Consider the following 20,483-nt stretch of genomic DNA (forward strand, 5'->3'; position numbering starts at 1 on the left):
TTCTTTGGAGACTATCCTTGCCAGAAAAATGAGACCATTGGTCATTTGTACAAATACCCAAAACAAACTATGTTTACGTCTACCTGACTAATTTGTGAGAATAATGACTGTATTCTTTCAGGAGCAAAGTCAATTAATACAGTGTTTTTATTGCCCGAGCCATACTTTTATGATAGGAGTGGTAGATCAGAAAATGTTCATCAGTCATATGTGGAACAGTCATATGGGATTTTTTTGGGCAGCACAACCTGTTCTGTAATTTAGATATGAGGAGTTCTGGATTTCAAAGTATCTCAACAGGCATTCATGATTGCAAGTCTTTCAATATGCACAGCATCAATAAACCAAAAAGAGATGATGTACACACACAATGTGCATTGGCTTGAATTGTGCAGTATATCTCCAATTCTGTGCTCAAAGCAATGTTCTCAAACTTTGTAAAAGCTTATAATGTACAGATAAAACAGTGAGCCACAGGGCACCCAGACATCAGGCCTCCTGCTACTACAAGACGTCTGTCTCAGGCCATTACCAATGTAATCATGTGGAGCACATAATAAAAAAAAAAAACATAATAAAATGCATCTCTGATGCACCCTTGTAAATTTGGTGAGCAATATTGTGTCACAAGTAGTGGATGAGTAAGCAAAGGAATGACAGAGAAAAAGACAGAAACAGCAGATGCGGAAAGGGACACAAACACAAGGATGAAAAGGCAAAAGATACCTAAAATGACTGTAAACAGTTTGGTGTCCATTTTACAATTGGATGTGCTCACTCTGTACTGTAAAAATTTGCTGACTCAGAAAATCTACATTGCACAGGTGCACAAATGCCTGATAAACACTAATATTTCCTGCATCTTACACTTGCTCCATGGTGGCAAATATTACTTTGTACAGTGAATTCAGTGAGTTTTTAACATGTGAAACAATTTCGAAGAGTCTAATGAAGGTAAGAAATATAAATTCAGAAGAACTGATGATGATACAGAATGGAAAGTTGCACAATTGCAAACAAATCAATAGCACCTACAACCACAATTAGACCACATGAAATTTCTTGGCCTCCATAGAGTGCACTTGAGAGAATCACCCACCACATTTTACAAACACACACGCAGTAAGGAACACTCTGCTATAAATAAATCCAATAGTAAATAGTACTGTGGTAAACAATATGTACTAGCATTAGGTTGTTGCAGGTAGAGACACAGATGACAATAAAAGTCCATATCATATGCCACTGCAATTTAACTCGCATAAGTTATCAATTCAATACAAAGGCATTAAATGAACAAAGCCTGTGGACTATTTTTTTCTGTACTGCCTTAGAACCAAGAACAAGGACTCCTTGTAAAATGTGCATTTGTGTCATTTCCTTTCAGATTCGTGCAGGCTCTCACAAAAGGAGCTGGCTGTCATAATCTCAGCAGGTAAGATTAAGGTGGACAGCTTTTCCTGCCAGTTAACTAAATTGGGTAGTAATACATTCGATATACCAGATGGAGTATGGACATGCAAAAATGAGCCCATGTTCATCATGGTGAAAAGAAACAGGTGGAAATGACATAAAACCCACAGATATCAAAGTTCATTTGAATAAGCCCATTTGTAAAGAAGAAAAAAGAATCTTCGTAAAAACAACATGGTGCTGAAATCAAGAGTGCAAGGACTTAGTCCATCCTCTGGGGAGCATGAAAGGTGCCTACAAAATTTAATAACAATCTGGACAACAGTTTGTTGGTAGTATGTTGCTTAGGATTGGGTACCAAAACCCTTCCTTTACAACTGGTATCTACCAGACAGACCCACAACACAGATTTTGGTCCCTCATTTTGGTACCAGATTGTGTGCATAGTGAGCATGTGGTCAACAGAGAAAGAGCGTGTGGGTGTGACTGACGAGTGATGGTAAGGTGGTGGGGGCCGGAGCAGAGAGTGTGAAGTTTTAAGTAGCAGTGCAGTGTGTGAACAGTTTAGGCTACTTCTCAGTGAATAAATGCTACAACTCCCAAGACCCAAGCCAAGTTCCTTTGTTTTGCTTTCCACCAGCTCAATAAGTGAAGGGGGGTTAGCCCTGAAGTTCTGGAGCGAAGACCAGGCTCACTTAAGGTGTCTGTTAAGGTGGGCCAGCTGTACTCATTGTGGTGCATCCATTCTTGAGAATTGGGACAAATCATGTCCTGCCACAAAATAAACTTAAACCTTTTTTCTTTTTTTCTTTTTTTAAAAATCACAACTTATCAACACACTAACTCCAAATCTGGGGTGAGAAATTATTTCTTAAAGGATTTACTCATATGAAATAAATATGATTTATAAATATTTTGATCTGCTTTCAATTTTTTTAAACTTTCAAACTGTGCCAGAAAACACCCTTGTCCCAGAAAAGAATTCACAACTTCAAATAAAAAATGTGTTAAAAGAATCTAAGAGTATGTACTGATAACATTAGTGTAACAATGAAATGTGTTGATTATCTGTTTCAAAATATATTTTTTTATGAAAATGTTGGCCCTTTAAGATGGATCCCACATTTTCATTAACTCAGATTTATCAGATTTCCAAAAAAAACATAATTTAAAGAAGTTAGCTCTATCACAAGGACTCCTGTCTCACTTCCTGGTTTTGAAAAAGGTGAGAATGCTGCTATAGTACTAGTAAACTTTTTATTTTTTAATAAATTATTTAAATAATATTGCTATCGGGTGTGTCTCAACCATAACATGTCAACTCCATAGCCCTTCTGAATCATAATTAAATAAGACTTATGATTTCAAATTGAGTACTTTCATTAGCATTAACTCTTTGAAAAATAACTGAAAAATTAAACAAGTACTTACTTTAACTGAACTAATAAATATGACTTATTGTCAACTCTGTCACATCTTCCCTCTGATATCCATTATATATGTTTTTCAAGAAAAAAATCAATCACTCAGAGGCTGGCCCATTACATTGTTTAATAGTTAAAACTTTGATCTTTTAAAATATATTTTCCCAACCTAATTGAAGAGTAAAAATTAATTAAGTGTCCATTCGGGCACCATTTAGGCACCAGTACCATTTTAAAAGTATTATTTTAGCATTGGTATCAGAAAAAAACCCAAACAATATCTAATCCTAATGTTGCTCTGGGAAAAAAGTGCTGGAAAGAGAGACCAATGGACCTATATTAATATCTATAGGCTCTGCAGACACTGGAAAAGACTTGATCTTTTAATTGACAATACAGTTGACAAAGAAATGTCCTCCATGTCATATTTGTTTTTGTTTTTCTAATATAAAATATAACCCTCTCTGTTGAACCCTTTTCTGTGGTAAAGGAAGGAGGAATGTTGTGCCCAAAGCTCTTCTTGTGCTTCAGATCTGACTCATAGAAAAATAATCATACATCAGCAGCAGGTACAAATAAGAAACGACTTTAGACATTTTAAAATTGGTAAGGAGATTATTCTCAGCAGTCATGTACATGCACACCAGTAATTCAAAGTGTAGTGTATTTAAAGAGCTTGGTAAATGATATATATGGCTATTGATTAAAATTAAGCCCTTCGCATTACATTATGGACTCTAAGGGAAATGCTATGAGTGAAGAGAATCCCTTTGAGATGGGTCATGACATCACTGGTTTATGTTCTGTCTTGAGAGTGCTCTCCATTAGCCCTGAAAAACAAGCCTGCTGTTCCTGTAGGTTATCATACACCTTGTAGGTCAGCAGAGAGAGAGCTAAATGTCAGTGGTATGTTCCCTCAGTATGTGCAGGCCACAACAAACACTGTATTAAACAGACAACAGGAGCCATAAAACAGACCAAGCCCAACAAAGGAAAATAAACACACATGCCCGTACACTCGTAGACAGTACTTAAAGCTCAAAAAGATGGCAAATTCTCTAATCTCTTGCAGGGGTCAAGAGCCTGCTGTGGTCTATTTAACGCTTAGCTGTCTTTGCACACAAAAAAGTTTGTTCAGCATTAAGTTACATCAGCTATGACATCAGTTTACCGTCAAACATTTCACTGTAATGTGACAGTAAAACCAAAGAAAGTTTTGAACATGTAAGAGCGTTTTTTTGTTTGATTGCTGGAATTCACTGGCTGAGACCAGGGAGGCCTGTGTTATCGACTGACTATGGATCAGGACCACTCCAGCCTGTAGGCTATTAGGAGAGCCAGCAGTTCAGGCTCCTGCCCTGCCGTTCCTTAATTGGTCCCCTCAGAAGCCTGGCGCACACAAACTTCACAATCACACTGGAAGGTTGTACTGAAGAGAAAAGAGAATCCCTGTGTGCAAGCCGCTTGGCATCGATTAGCTCACTCTATCACTTCAGTTTCTTCACATTTTTTCATCTCATTTCTTTTCACCTACAGATTATAATCAGCTGGGGTGGTCTTTGAGTAAACCATACAAGTCGAGATAAAGAGTAGACAGAGGAGAAAATGGCTGGAACAAATGGGAGATGACTCAGGGCTGCCTACTGGGTAATTGGGTTTTATCCTCTCATTTTATCAGGCCTTGTTTTGGATTACAGCTATACAACACACACACACACACACATATACAGAAAAAGGAGAAGGATACCTCAACATTAGCAGATCTCAAGATAACTGATTAGGAGTGGGAGAATGAGACCAGTGCTGCAGTCTAATTATGATACTCCTCAGAAGAAAAGGTTGACCATTTTCTGCAGAAAATGCAGGGCTTTTCACCCAAACCAAATGGGGTATCAAGGTATTGGACACAGTCAGTAAACACAATGCACACAAAAATGTCAACACGAGACGCTGCAGCACAATAGCTTGTCTTTTCTATTTCCACATTCTAATTCAAGGCATGGTCATTTCAAACTGACATTTCAATTTCAGATGCTTCTACAATTCAGTGCTTTGAATATGGATCTTGTCAGTACATGTGTATGCTCTGGTTGGAGACCACGACAGGATGACAATTGCAAGAGTCATCCACCAGAAATACTGTAGATATTTTACCCTCTAATACGCAGTGTATCGCACCTATTTCTAACGTGACTTCTTACAACAAAGTGGTGCAGTTACAAAAGTCGTTTAAGGCAAGCTACATCGCTCAGCATAATCATAAAAGGTTTATTGAATACACAGGCACTTTATATATACAAGCAGCTACATTACTAGGTTGAATGTGGACAGGAAAGGATAAAGGTTTAATGAGTCACTACTGTGTAATTCAATTAATATACATTATATTTATTGGTATATGCATGTATGTATACATACCTCTCCTCTCTTGTATCAGTATCAGCTTTAAAATGTGGATTTATAATCGACTTTAGCATGAGCATAGAGGGAAAAACTCACCCTAGCATTAATGTAATCTTTCTGCGACAAGAGTAATGTAAAGGGGACATCAGTCCATGACACTTAAAAATCTCTCACCTGCCTTAATCTGCTTTAAAAGCAGTCCCTCGCTCTCCCTTAATTCCCTCACTCTGAAATGGATTCAGATAATGGCATTTAATTCACGTACTGTGGTTTAAAGTTAAGTAAGTTGTCACAAATGTTGCCACCCATCTTGTATTTACTCACATAAATGTGTCATTATGACATTGCTATATAAATAGAACATTGTGTGTGTGTTAGCTAAATGTTTTCACTGCCTCATGTTTTAAATCCATAGCAAATTATTTAATTATGCCATGATTACAATATATGAGCCTTGCTAATATTTTCTTAGCATACAGAAAATGGAAGTATCAGATTCTAACGTTAACATTTAACTGAACCCCAGAGTTTTGGCCGAAGTGCCTCGAACCTGGAAATACAAGAAAAGCCTCTAGAACATGTAGAAAGTATCAACGCAGGCAGGGCTGGGCAGGTTGCAATAGCTGGGTTTCAACCAACAGAGAGCAATGGTTCTGTATATTTATATAACAACGTGTAGAATTCAAATACCTTGCGATAAACTGTCAAATTTAGACATTCATTTTAGAAACGACACTACAAAATACCCATATACATGCCTTAAGCCGATATTATACTATCCATGTGAGCGTGTGCGCACTTGTGCGCTAGAACGCGTTGACGCAAATTTCGCACATCTGTATTCGCAGATGAGCAAAGTATAACGTCGCCCTTTCACATGCGCTACACAACTGAAATTTGGAATTAAAAGTATGCTAGCTAACTTAATGGGAATAACATTAACACCTAACATTACATCCCAATTGTGATGGCTAGTGTTCACTATATCCAAACAACCCAACCTTATCAGGCTATTCAACAGCCCCAAGCTTGACATATTGTCATATAACTCAATTAAGGTTATCATAACACTATACTAAGAGACTCTTATCGTAGGGTTAGGGTTTTTGCTTTATTTTTGACAACTCAGTACGTGCATTTCATTTAAGTCTCTCACTGTGCCAGACAAACTGGTACAGGATCAAGTTCGGTCGATTTCCAGCTTTACCAGTCTGGTCCAGTGTACAAGCTTAAATCAGTTTGGTTTTATGCAAACCAGCTGAACCAGCATTTGTCACTATAAAATCTTCTGGTGGTCTAAATCGACAACCTGTGCTGTCGTCATCACGGCACTAAATCAAACAAGACATGTGTTGGATTACTAATAAACCATATGACAACCCGATAAACACAATATTATGTTTATAAAGGGACTACTGGACGCACTAATGTCTGACAGACTGTGAGCTGAGGCTGGTGTTGGCTGCATGAATACATGATAGTCAAATACTCACTTGCTGTTGGGACACTATGACATTTTGTTCCACTCCAAAGCAGCTGCTGAGCCAAGTGCGACACCTGGTAGACTTTAGCATACCAGTGCAGTTTCAGTGTTTGACGTAATATCAATATATATTTGAAATTTTTTACACAAGCCCAACCATAGCACAAGAAATGCATGCCCAACACTAAGCGATGTCAAGGAGTTGTTTTTTAATAAAGTACACTTCATATGTTGATTGCAGTATTGGAACATATTACTCAATGTGAAAGTATGGCTGTTTTAATGTTTCTGGATGACAGCGGTGCTTCAAAGCTTGGAGACATTCAGTAAGCTATACCTATAATACTTGTTAAGATAAATTAATCGTTGGTTTTGTTATCTTCAGAGAAACTGCTGATAATAATAAGAAGATAGAGTAACACCAGCATTAATTATATAATTCCTAAATAAACCATACTTGTATATAGGAGCTCTGACATTATAAAGTAGATGCTGCATCTGTCATCAGCTCTAAGGTTGAGCTGATCCAAACCAGCTAAGATGAAATGAAGCAGAAATAGGCAAAGCTATTTATTGATTCTGCTGTCTGTGAAGTGAAACAAAAGTAGTCTTTAAATGAATGTAGCCACATCGATGCACAGAATAGATGTTATCTGTCTTAATGACAAAGGGGAGTCCTTGGCTGAAGGGGAACCTCATCAAAGTTACACATGCATAACCTTGCTGCGGTGCTCAGGGAGCAGAAGAAAACACACAACCTTACGTATGGATAAACATTTAAATTCAACTGTTCAAGTCATTAACCAGTGTCAATAGGCAAAAGGCAAGGAATTCAGCACTGCTCAGGACGAATGTAAATAAAATGGTATATTTGTTATATTTACATTCTTTCACATTTTGTTTTAAAATGCTTAATTCATTCTCATTTAAATGTAAATCAGTAGCACAAATAGAATTTTGTGTTTCTCATTCAAATTCATATTAAGCAAATGTGACCAACCAGCAGGAGAAGACTACAGGAGGTAATGCACCTACAAAAACACCAAAATGTAATGACTCACACACACAGTTTTTGTCCAAAATCATTTAGAATAAGTAAAATGGAAAAAGGGTGATGATTTTTCAACATTCAAAGTGTCTGCTTTAAAGCAATAAAAGCTGAACATACTAAAAGAAGTAAGAATACAACTTCTGTTTGCAGATGGTAGTCTAAGAAGAACAAATATGGTTGTGTTATGAACCCTGATCTAGGCTGAAGGAGAGCTAGAGTATTAGAAAGAGAGGGGAAACTCTGCAGTTCTGACCGAGTGAGATTTTACCACTGAGCCAGCCAAGAGGAAAAAAAACTGGTACTGGCAAAGTGATGGCTGAGGATGGGAAGGACAGCTGACCAGTGTTGGCGGATCGAGGCTATAAGGGTCTAACAGGAGATGGAGGGCCGCCTGCAGAGGGGATAATACAGCAATCAAGCTGGGAGATGAGCTGCACAGACTGTTTAGTGAACTTTGAACTTGTGATTATTAAAGACTCTGCCCTTTTTGAAATAAATCCTGCTCTTTACTGCCAAATAAAAACAAAAAGAAGGAGACAGCAAAGGTAAATAGTTGGAGAGAATAGGTGCAGTGAATCACAGTGTGGCTTTAAACAGCTCCTCCAAACACAGTTGTGGCTCTTGTCCAATGGAGTTTACTCTTTTTGCTCAGCAGCAACAAGCATGTTGTTCTCCCCTTAACCACTGAAATGTTCTCACCAAAACATTCTCTAAGGAAAATCTGCAGATCCAATGCCTACAGCATGGTGAAATCATGTATTCCAGACATGTTGGTGGCACATGGTCAGGACACAAAATTAATACAAATATGATCCGTCACAATGAATTAAAATGTTATTTAATTATGAGGTGAATGATTAACATGCATTTAATATTCAGGTTTACTCATAGGATTATTTCAGCTTCATTAACCTCCATGTTGTTCATTCATTTTTATTTAATTTTTAAAAAAAAACAAACAAACATGATGACAAGCTTGAATTACAGTACTGAGGGTGTTGCTGACTTACAAACATTCTCCCATCCAAAAATACTGCAATGTCTTAGTGGGGGTACCAGTGATTTTCTCTGAATCTCCCCCATTTGTCTGCAGGACTGAGCATTTCTTCTGAAAAACAGGCATCTTCCAAGACCAGTGAATTTCCACTTTATGTTTTATTTTAGGAATGACAAGAGCTTTGTTGGTTTTACAACACACAGTCACTCATGACTACAGAGAGGTATTATGTAGACTTCATACACCAAGAGGGACTGTTAAACCCCATCCTGCATCTCTGACACTCACAAAAGTACCCAAACACCCATTGAGAACAGACAGGACTGCATGAAATATAGCCAGGCATAGGTAGTCCTTTTCTGTAGCATGGGGTGTCATCTGATTTTTCTTTTTAATGAAAAAAGGAAGAGGGAGAGCAAACCTCACTAAATATGAGGTGTAGATATAAGGAATAAAATCAACAATGTGAACGAACATCTCAAATAGCGACTCAACTATTAACCAACCTTTCAACAGTACTGTTGATGCAACACATTGTCCCTTTCAACTTGTCAAGTACTGGTACTTCGTCAGTTGCAGTCAGTTTTGGATGCTCAAGATCAGGGTGTCAATTAACACTCATTACTAGGGCACCATTGACTGTATATACTAATAGATGTAGCTACTATGACATCACCCATTGGTTTGTGGACCCTAGTTTTGAAGCCTTGAGTTTCAGCCCCCTGTACAGTTGCCATGGATGTTGAAATTAGCTAATAGAGACTAAAACCATTTTTGTGCCAGGCTTTATACCCGTTTATTTCTGCTGTAAATTTGGGCATTTTAACATGGGTGTCTATGGGGATTTACTCTGTTTTGGTGCAAGCCTCAAGGGGTCATCACATGACCTACAGTTTTTGGCACTTGAGTATTGGCTTCATTTTTCAGCCTCTGAGGTTGCTGCTTGGGCTGTACCCGACTCAGAATTATGTCAGTGGAATCAGGTTTGGGTGTTCAATACAAATATTTTACTATTCTTTCCTTTTGTTCCACATGGAGTTTGAGACTCTGAATGGGGTTCAGCGTGTCATTCAACGTGACAGTAAAATTCTCAGAATATAGCAAACAAGCTAACTAGAAATCTGAAATATGCATCAGTTTTTTTTTTTTGCCAACATTAGATATCAAACAAAAGCCAGAGACTTTATCATATTAAGTTACAATGTGTGAGCTGTAAATTCACCACTTCTAAGCAGAAGGCAGAAGACAACGTTATGTCAGAGCCTGACCGGGCAAAGCCTCTGTTCCTCCGGGCAGCTGCCTGAAAGCGAGGGGCGCTCACTCTGCTGCTAAGTACACTGCACACTGACTGACAAGACAAAACAAATAAACAAACTAACAAAAGATCGGGTCTCCAACTGATGATTCAAATCTCTGGCTTTCAGTGAGCAGCCCAAGTCAATACATGTAATGTGTCTTTTCAAAATAAACTTCTGTTTTCATAGAAAATGTACATTTTTGCTCAGTAAATGCAAACAGTCTCTTTTTCTATACTGTTTCACATTTAGGTTTACTTCCTTAGGTTTGAACTAGGCCTGTTGCAATATGTGATAAGTCGGTCAATTGCACGGTAAATTTAAAGGGAGACGATAACTTTTCCGGCCGCGATTAATTGCCATATTCATGCATGTTTGTTTTTCTCGTCTCTCTCCACCAAAGAGACTGGACGACAAGAGCGTTCACTGCCATGCATCATCTGGCAGCCAGGTGAGTTGGTTCATTAGCTTAATGAATGGAGGGAAAGCTCTTGTCATCGAGTGTCTTTGTCTCTGCGGGGGAGGCGGGGTTATGGGCTACACACACACACACACACACACACACACACACACACACACACACACACACACACACACACACACAGAGTGCGATCTTTGTGAGGGGGAGACAAGGCCGAGGAAAAAAAAAAGAGTTGAGTGTAAGAGAAAGAAATGGATGGTTTTTGGTTGTTTTTTTTTCAAGTGCAATTTTTGATAAGAGACTGAAAGTCCATTTTATCATTTTTGGTTATTTGATTTTTTTTTCTATTACAGTGCACTTTTTGTTAACAGGGACTGAGAGTCTTTTTTTGTATTCATAAGGTCTTTATTTTGGTATTTTTACGTGTTATTTCGGATATTTAAATTTTCTTTTTTTTGCATTCCTAAATATTCTCGTTAAATAAATGTTTATTTTTCTTTAAAAAGGGTGTACTTGGATCATTATGCCTTTATTATCATTATTTAAGTTTAAAAATGGTCTAAAAACAACAAAATTACAACAATAATAAAAATGGTCTTAAAAGCACAATATTACGCAATATTATCACTTATTGCAATAATTTCTGACGCTTAGAAGTTTAGAAAAATACATCTTGGTTTGGCATTAAAAGAGGTACATCATTTGTTATTAACGTAATGTAACGTCATGTGATATGTCACTTATATCACATGACAAATGTCACTGGCATAGTATGGTACATATACTGGCACACTACGTCATTTCTAAAACAACTTGATTTATTTCTGGTTTCACACAGGATATGGACAGCGGTCCTATGCGGACTTTCTCGCTCTTTCTACTACGGCAGTTGCTCGGAGCATTAAAACTGCGGTCACCCAGTGCATCTCATATTGCCACTAAAGGCTGCCTTGGTGCGTCAGTATCGAACACTAAGGGCCATTGAGTGCAAGTATATGATGAGTTGGGGTTGTTGGGCTGAGAGGTTGGTTCATGAGACAGAAACAGGACTAAGACAAAACAAAAGCTAGAGCTAGAAACATTAAATGGGATCACAGTTTATCTTAAATGACAACAATTTCCTCAAACATTTACCATCACACCTTACTAACCTCAAACCATTACAGACGGACAAATGTTGATGACTACAGCATATACAGCCATGACAGCATGTTTTCATGAAGTATACGGTTGTGTAAGGGCTTTACTGGTCCTGAGGCACACTAACAAGGAAATCAATCACATGTTCACCTCTATGGATTCCTTACATTTCTCATTTCTGATGTGTTTCCAATAAATTTCCCATTAATATTGTGACATACTAGGGTGTATGTTGAAGTCGCCCCTGTGAGACAATATAAAAAACAACAACAAAACATTGACGCTGACGTTTAAATGTGTTCTTTTTGATTTACTCTCATCATATTTCCTCACTTGCTACCAAACCTAGTGCACGAGCATGTTCAATTCTGTATGTCAAAACACTTTAGCACTCAAAGCAAACGCACATAAACAAACACCAAACCCCTACTTTAATCCAAAAGTCATTAAATATGTATTTGCTTTTGATTACTCTTGAAATTAATTCATCAGGGAGAGCAGTGACAGGTGCTCGCTGTTACTGACAAACTGCTGTGGCAGTTACTGATAACATGAGATACTTAAGTATTCTGCACTGTAACCCTCCTATCTGTCTTTCTCTCTCTCCGTCTGCTTTTTCCTTCTAACGTTTCCTACTCCCCAGTTCTGCCTCTCCAAGCTCAGCTCTCCTTTCTCCTTCAGTCAGGTGAAGTGAGAAATGATACCAGAACCAAAACATTTGTCACAGCAACTATCCACTGAAACTAAATTACATCGAAAGGAATTGCAAGGGAGGAGTAGACAACAAGAAAGGATGAGGGGATGGGGTATTTATGAAATAAAAGCGCTACAGAGGAAACAAAAGTGCTACCCACAGGTACAAACTGGGAGAAGGGGAGAGCGAGGTGGAGGGAGGAGAATGTTTGGCATTGAGGTGAACGGTGTATGGTGTGAATCTTGCCTTTGCGGTAATGCCCTTGAGTTAGCCAGTGAGGCATTGAATGGTGCATTGTGGATGGGCAGTTATCTCCAAGGCTTCCCTTTCAGTTATTAGAAAACACATGACAGCAATGCTAGCTCTTATTGAACAGAGAGCTTCAAGGCTGTGGAGACAAGGCTAAGAGGCAAATCTGCAGGAGGCAACTGAAATGGCAACATCTGACACCCTGTCATTCTTTCAGCATTTGCGCATAAAGAGGCTATTGTAAAATGTTACAGTGCATGCGCGCAAAGATTCAGTATGAATGCAACATGTATAGATGATGCTGAGTGATGAAAGTATAATCACTATGTAGTACGTAAACTATTAATAAAGGCTAGAGATGCCTAGAGCTGATCCTAAGAATTGGTATCACGGTCAATCTTTGCATGTTTTAATCGATTGCTGCCATTAAATGAACCCAATAAATACCAATCCTTTCATTACTACTCTGTCCACCATGGCCTGCTGGTGCTGCAAAGCTGCTCTACAGTGTAAGCATTTTATATGCCAGTGAAAATTAGAATATGCCTAGGTGAAAAAATATTTGTGCACATTAATGTGAGTGACTCTCCGTTCTGACAACCATATTTTAAAATACATTGAGTTGCTTAGCGTACACTTTTTCTATTTAATTTTTTTTATCTATCGCTGGGTAAAATGACATGTCACTGGCAGCAGGTCTGCAAAAGATGATTTTTTAAGGAAGAGCTTCCACTCTGAAACACCACTGTACAACTGTAAATGGATTGCATGTTTTTGTAGTTCCAACAACTTTAACAGAGTGATGCATCTTCTCTAGCAAAACAATGTAGCTGATCACATCAGTTCCAGGAGTTACATTCTCAACATTATAACTTTGAACTAGGAACTCCAGCAAGATAAAGTAGCTCACAAAAAGTAACATGTGCCTAATTTTGTAGACTATGGCTGTTTGATCAACATTACACATCTGTGGATGTTGCATTTGTGTCAAGACTCAGTCAGCAGATACCCAATATCAAAACAATTGGATCAGGATCAGGGCCAAAGAAATTCCTAATAAATAATAAATCTAAACAATGCAATGCCAGAAAACACTGCATCTAATGGCAGAGAAAAAATTCTACAATGCAGCTAGCAAAGGCAGTTTCTAAAGAAACTGCAATGTGAATGCTGGATGAAAAATTGAATCCAACTGCTGGTTTTCAATAATACCCATACTGTATGAAAGATGTGGAATATTTTAAGGTTTATTGAATAGCTGATACTAAATTGAGTCACTGGGATCACAAAAATCCTTCTTGTCAGGCTTTAAGTAATGCATTGTAACGTAATGCACCAGTGGTGCGGACCAATCAGCATCCTGTGAGGAGCTACTGGCAGCTTCTGAAAACACGGAGGGGCAATTGTTTGTTCGAAACAATGATGGCCAAAAGAGGTTAGCACAGATGCTGCAATGGCATCAGTTATATAAGAACTGGAGAGTATTTCATTTGAGTATTTCATATTTGCGATGAAAGATATTTTTACTCATCTCCGGACTGGCCAAAATGGATGGTAATAGTTAATTGGTTCATCCGATCTCCTGCCAAGTAGTTTTTTAAAAGTGTGTTTATTCCAATCAGTTTCCAATGACGGCTTCTGGACTGGTTCTGTGTAACAAACCATCTGGCATGTCAGGTTTTGAGAGATGTGGAAGATTGTAAAGGTTGAATGGAGTTTCTACAAGAATGTATGAATGAACAGTTAAGGTTTAAGGAATGCATGAAAAACAAATTAAAACATTCCATCGGATCATTTGAATGGAGAAAAAATCCCCCCAAAAATGAATATTTTTGAAACTATGAAAAATATGAATGATGAAAGTAATAGCACACATGTCTTAACTGAACTCAACATTCTGATGTTTTCAACAAGGACAAAACTTGATTACAAAGCAAAATAGGACCTGCAGTAATCTATACGTATCCACAATGGAACTGAGCAGAAATATGACGTTACATCAACTGATTCATAATGAAAGCATTGTTTTTTTTTATTGGAGCAAACAAAGGGATCCTGGTCCAATCAATCCCACCTCTCATGGGAATACCATGTACAAAAGCGTGTCTATTGACCAGATTCCAAAGTCTCAATATCCCATAGACAAAGACAATAGCTATTTGATTACTACGGTAGCTTTGTCCAACACAGACTCTAATCACACTTTATCAGCATAATGTGTATGTTTACTTCCAAGCAAAATTTGTTTTCTTTGCATAACATTCAGAATGATTTTCCTCGTATTTGATTTTGTAGCATCTCTGCCTTCACTGTAGACAATATCCCCTACCCTTGTTTGGCTGCTGGTGAGCTTAGATCCCTCTGAACGTGAAGAAAAAAACGGGAGAGGGGGTTGGTGAGTTGGATAGAGAAATGGTTTCCCTCTGAATAATGCAATAGTGAAACTGGGCAATATGACCACCATGCGATCTCCTACAGAATAGAAACAACTGTGGATACCAGCCCATCTGTGCTCGTGATTTCATTTCATGTGAAATGTCAGTCAAATCAAAGCTGGAGCTTGAGAAAGAGTCTGGCAGTCATTTTTTGGGATAAATAAAACATGGCAGAGATGACTCCATTGGCCTTTATTCCTCTTTCTCACTCACTCTCTGTCTCTGTTTCTATCTTGAGTATTTTCACTTGCACCATGCTCAGGCCTGGATGCGTTTTTTAGCAGCAGGAGGCACAATGGCTTCAGCTCCAAGGCTCGGCCACTATGGGCTTGTCACATTTGATCAAATTATAAGCAAATATATGTTTCTAAATTTAAATGAAATTGTGCTTTGTGCTACCATTTCATAGAAGTGATATGTTGTTCAAACTTTCATGTTTTCCCCCAGTGTTACATCCTGGGATGCTGGGAGGTTGGAGTGGCGGTTCTCCTATAACCTACTCTACCATGATCTAAGGTCAATCAGGTGTCTGTTTTCTGCTTTGCGTGTGGATAGAGAGTTGAGGCTTGCTCCAGGCTGACCAGTTACATGACTTAACAGTATTTTCATGCCCGAGTCACAGCACAGGGGTACATTTATTGATTTCACCCTAATAACCTTATATAGACCATTAGGACTAAACTGATGTCTTCAATCAAGCAGTTTGTCCAATTAGTTTACACCACTCAAGCATCCCATTTTAAAGGATGAGGCTGGGGATTAGTAGTATTAGTTTTAATTGATTATCTTTTAGTTTTAGGGTATTGGTTCGGCATAACAAGCTTTTTGATAACATAATACAAGGTTTAGGTAATTCTGATGATATTTTATGGACCACACAATTAATTGTGAAAATTATCTATAGACCAAATCACAATGTTTGTTTACAATAACTTACGAGTAGAAAAGCTTGAGAAAAGCCACCAAACTCAATTGACAAAAGCAGTCATTTTACAACACTGGAGGTGCTGGTCTACCGCTGTCTCAACAAGTTAATGAGTAAGATAAAGCACTGAAAATATTCTAAATCTATTGTACACTTCAACTGATATGGGTTTCTTTGGCTGGGTCTTTATAGGCCACTGAAATACATTTTGCTGCAGCCCCTGTCCACAGCAGTGTATTTTGTCAGATGCCAAATGCCCTGTTTTCTATTTATCCCTGTTCCTCACTTTTGAAAGCTGTAATGGACGGGGAACGGCTGTAAGTGGAGTTGAAATGAGGAATGATCTTTATGATTCCTTTTTATTTCCCCTACAAAAAACAAAATAGCCTTTTGGTCACAGCTGGCTGGAGGGACACATCGAAGTAGTTGAAAGTTTCTTGTAAGCTAAATGACCATCGCTACTAAAAGGCTAGGCTTCTTGCTGTTGGATACACTGTATGTCATTTTCAGTAAATATCACAACATAAAACTTGTGTTTTCTATTTAAAAAATAACATTAAAAAAACATCGGGAGATCGCAATTAGGCTACTCAACCATCTTTTAGGTTGACCTCGAGCCCACAGCTGATAGTTACGTGGTTTGTTTACATGACGTAACAGAAGTACATATTTAATGGATTCAGTGTAGACAGAGAGCTCTGATGTTACACATTGTACTGCAATAGTCAGATGCTCGTTCGCTGTTGGGACACAGTGTCATTATGTTCCACTCACGAGTGGCTGCTGAGTCAAGTGGAACACCTGGTAAAATTCGGTATCCTGGTCTGATCAGGTGTTGGGCTTAAGATCAAACCAGTTTGAAAGTTTTTACACCGGCCCAACCCTACACTGCAGAAATGTCAGATAGGTCAGACCAACTATATCTCTTACAGTTACAACGGAGAATGATAACAGATATAAAAAGGCCTACATCACATATTTACGCAATTCAAAACAGTTTCCAGTTGTCTACCCGAAAAGTGTTTGCACGACATCATGGTGATTTGGTCTACTGATAATGAAAATAATTGTTGCAGCCATAATCTACTAAACGTTAGTACCATGCATTATTTTTTTTGTGACAATTTTTTGTGCAAACTCCTTATTTTTCCATTGAACTAAAATCCACACGTGAAATGTCAAACTGTTTTGAGGTTGGCTTCTGCTGAAATGTGACAACTGAGCATTTTCTGCAATCATGAAAAGCTCTTTTTTAACGTGAACCATGTACAAAGAAATTCATTTACAGTCACAAGGAACTCATGGAGAGAATGCTTAGGAAGCCACAGTCCTTCAAACAGATGACTCAAATTGTGTAGCTGCACTCACATGCAGCACACTCGACATACATATAAACATATCCAAGCTGTGATGCACTTGCTCACCCTTTCACTGCCAACACTGCTGCTTCACTGATCACACTGCAAACGCCTCTGTTATGTTCTTTGCTGCTGCTCAACATTTCATCAGCCCCATCTCTTCCCTGAATCCACCGGTGGGCACTGATTCCAGGTTCCTCCTTTGGGGTAAGTTTGTTCTCATCACTTTGTGTTCTCTCAGTGTGCTAAGCTTTAAGTTGCATGCTCGCAGGTGTATGACTGAGTCCCCAGACAGAAAGAATAAAGTTGTAGTAATAAAATTAAAATCTGGTTTCTAATTGAGAAATACATTTACAACTGTATGGGGAGTTTATATGTGCAGCTGGATTACTTAATTCTTATTGCAACCATGCTCCATAACTCAGCCTGTATGTTTGACATTATTTAGTCAGATTTTTGTGGAGTCTGCTTTTCCATTTCATCTCATTTCATTTCTACATAAGTATTTGACTGTTGACATCCATATTATTGCATAACATTAATATTTATTTCACAGCCTGTCAGATAGCCACCGGAGACGCCACTTTAAAACCTGGATAATGTTTAATAGCATATACCTACGCAGCTTATGAAAACTACATTTTGTACACGCGGGCACATTTCACTTCCATGCACTCACAACATTATTGTTTTTCCCCATACATAGGTCATGCCTTTCCAAAATCATGCAACGCTGTGCATAACAACGTACCCACTGTGGAAATGCTGACCATGTAAATAAAATGTACAGCCAGTTCTTAAAGGTTAAACTCAACGCCTTTCAGACTAACTTAAAAAAATGACAAAAACCCTCCTGATCTCTCCATGCAAAGTTGCCCTGAAGATACATACTGTATGCATAATCTAATATTTATGCTATGCAAATTTCAAAGTTGAAGCTAATTTCAGAACTTGGGAAGCAAAAATGAAAACCTTGGGGCTAGTTAACTAATTGACTTGCAAATGCTTCTTTGTCTCACTGCCATGTGAGCTAAATGGATGTCAATAGGTCAGGACAGATTCACCCAAAGAACAGGAGAAGATGTAATGATGATCCAGTCACGGACCAAAAGGAAACATTTTTGGACAATGCATAACATCTCAGTCTTCCCACAGGCCTAAATAAATCACCAATTTTGGCATCACCACTAAGAAAGACACTGAATATTTACAGCACAGTTACATTTAGACAAAACTAGTTGTTGAGTAGTTGAGTGTCCTACAACTTGTATACACTTGATCAACTAGGACTTTTTAAACAAGCCTGGAAAATTAGTATAAATAGCATCCAAAACATTTCAAGCAACCAGTATCAACTAGATGCTGCAGAAAAGAGCACAGCCCTAAAGCAATAATTTCCATATTTTGTGTTAAACAATAGCTTAAGCTACAGAAGTGAAGATAATAGGACATAGGCACGCCACCATCCTCTCCAATTCTACTGCTATTTCGTCAACATAACTTCTCAATGAACCAATTCATGTGGCTAATGAGACCCTCTAGCAACTGATAACGTGTTGGCTTTAGCCGCTAAAATAAAAAGACTTATCACAGAAATTAATTGTCAAGCATTACTTGAACAGTGGGCTACGGTTAAGATATGAAATGATATAATCCCCCTTTCCATTAGTTAATACGTGGCAAAGGGCAACAGAGCGGATATTATCGCAGCATTTATCTGAGCACAACTGGTCGCCAAACAGATTTTAAAATTTCAAATTAGCTTAATTACAGTGCGTTAAACGAAACGCGACTCAGTTTTCACCTTTAAACACACCAATATTCTAAAAAGGTGCCACATTAGCTACTCAAACACGGCTCAGCCAGCTCGTGGCGCATTACAAATAGAAACTTGCCACATTTCAAATGCGAGCTGAAAAAATGTCTTACTTTTCTGACAGTCACACGCACACACAAACTGTTCACACCGGTTGGTATATCACTTTTCACAGCCCAAACACACTACAACCACGGCTACAAGCACTGTCTGTCGAGGTACACACGTCTTTTCTTTCTCGAGTTTATTTTTCAAGGACTGAGACTCCCTCTCATGTGAAAAACATTGGGCTCATCAAAGAGTGTCAGTGTCGTGCTTACCTCTTGCTAACGTGGCCGGGGCGTGCAAACCGAGAAGCACGAGGATGCCGAAACTCAGGTAGCATCCTCCCGAAAACTGTCCCATCACTGCTCTGTGTGTCTCCCTCCCCGTCGGGTCTGGGGGCACTGGCCGCGGGTCTCCAGCATTTGTCGTCTGCTCGAGGCACCTCTAAACACGTTACCGTCCCCCCCGATGGAAGCTCTGTCCAGGTGTTTGGGTTAGTTAGTGTCCGCCAGGAGAGCCGTCACCTCGCGGTATCGCAGTGCGGAGGGGAAGAGATGGAAAAGTGGTGCGGAGCGTGTAGCAGTCCGCTCGGTGCTGCGCGAGAGTGGAATAATTAGACAGAGCGCGCGAGCCAACAGCTTTCGGCTTTTCGGACGGAGAGAGAGAGAAAGACGGAGAAAGAGAGAGAGAGGAGACGCGGGTGTGAGATGGGTCTTGTCCAAACCCCAGTGGACCTGTTGAGAAATTACAAAGGTGCGTGCGTGCATGTGCGCACGCGCCTCGTTCGTTCGAAAACAACATATTTAAATTATCCCTCTCCTTTTCTTTTCTTTCTGTTTTTTAACAGTTCAGCTCCACCCAAGCTTGTTTTCTGGACAGCAGTGTGGTCATTTAAATCGACACCATGGCCTTGGAGCTCTTGCCAGTGGCGTTGTGTGGAAAATTACATGTTTACTAATGAATGCCCATCTTTATCTTCAGTGTATGAACATATGGCCTGTGATTGATGTCCATTTGCCAATTCAGCAGGGAATAGCTCAGTTCAATCACGCTACTTTCCCCCCCAAATGTCCCCTTTTAAAATGATTAAATTCAGTTTCTTAGTGTTTATATTTTAGTGATCAGCCTTACGGACTATATAAGCAGCAGCAGAGAGTATATTCAGATTCTTTAAGTAACAACACACCTAAAATTACAAGTAATTTTAAAGAGGTATTCATTCACCACCTAAATTAGGAATTCCAGTATGTTATTAGCATGGCCTAAGAAAGTTTGATCAATGGATGTGAACATAAGTGCCCCTCTCTCTCAAAACCAGAAACCAGAGAAGTCTC

General features: G+C 38.8%; 1 protein-coding gene across 1 annotated transcript in view; it reads right to left on the reverse strand.

Annotated features, from left to right (window-relative positions):
• LOC117269567 (netrin receptor UNC5D-like) overlaps positions 1-19,850 on the reverse strand; it is a 245,045-nt gene extending 225,195 nt beyond the window's left edge. The window contains exon 1 of the mRNA XM_033646670.2: positions 19,425-19,850. Coding sequence (XP_033502561.1) covers positions 19,425-19,509 — 85 coding nt within the window. The 5' untranslated portion in view covers positions 19,510-19,850. The remainder of the gene's footprint in view (positions 1-19,424) is intronic.
• Positions 19,851-20,483: the final 633 nt, after the last annotated feature.

The sequence above is a fragment of the Epinephelus lanceolatus genome, chromosome 19, assembly GCF_041903045.1.
Source record: "Epinephelus lanceolatus isolate andai-2023 chromosome 19, ASM4190304v1, whole genome shotgun sequence".
Taxonomy (NCBI): domain Eukaryota; kingdom Metazoa; phylum Chordata; class Actinopteri; order Perciformes; family Serranidae; genus Epinephelus; species Epinephelus lanceolatus.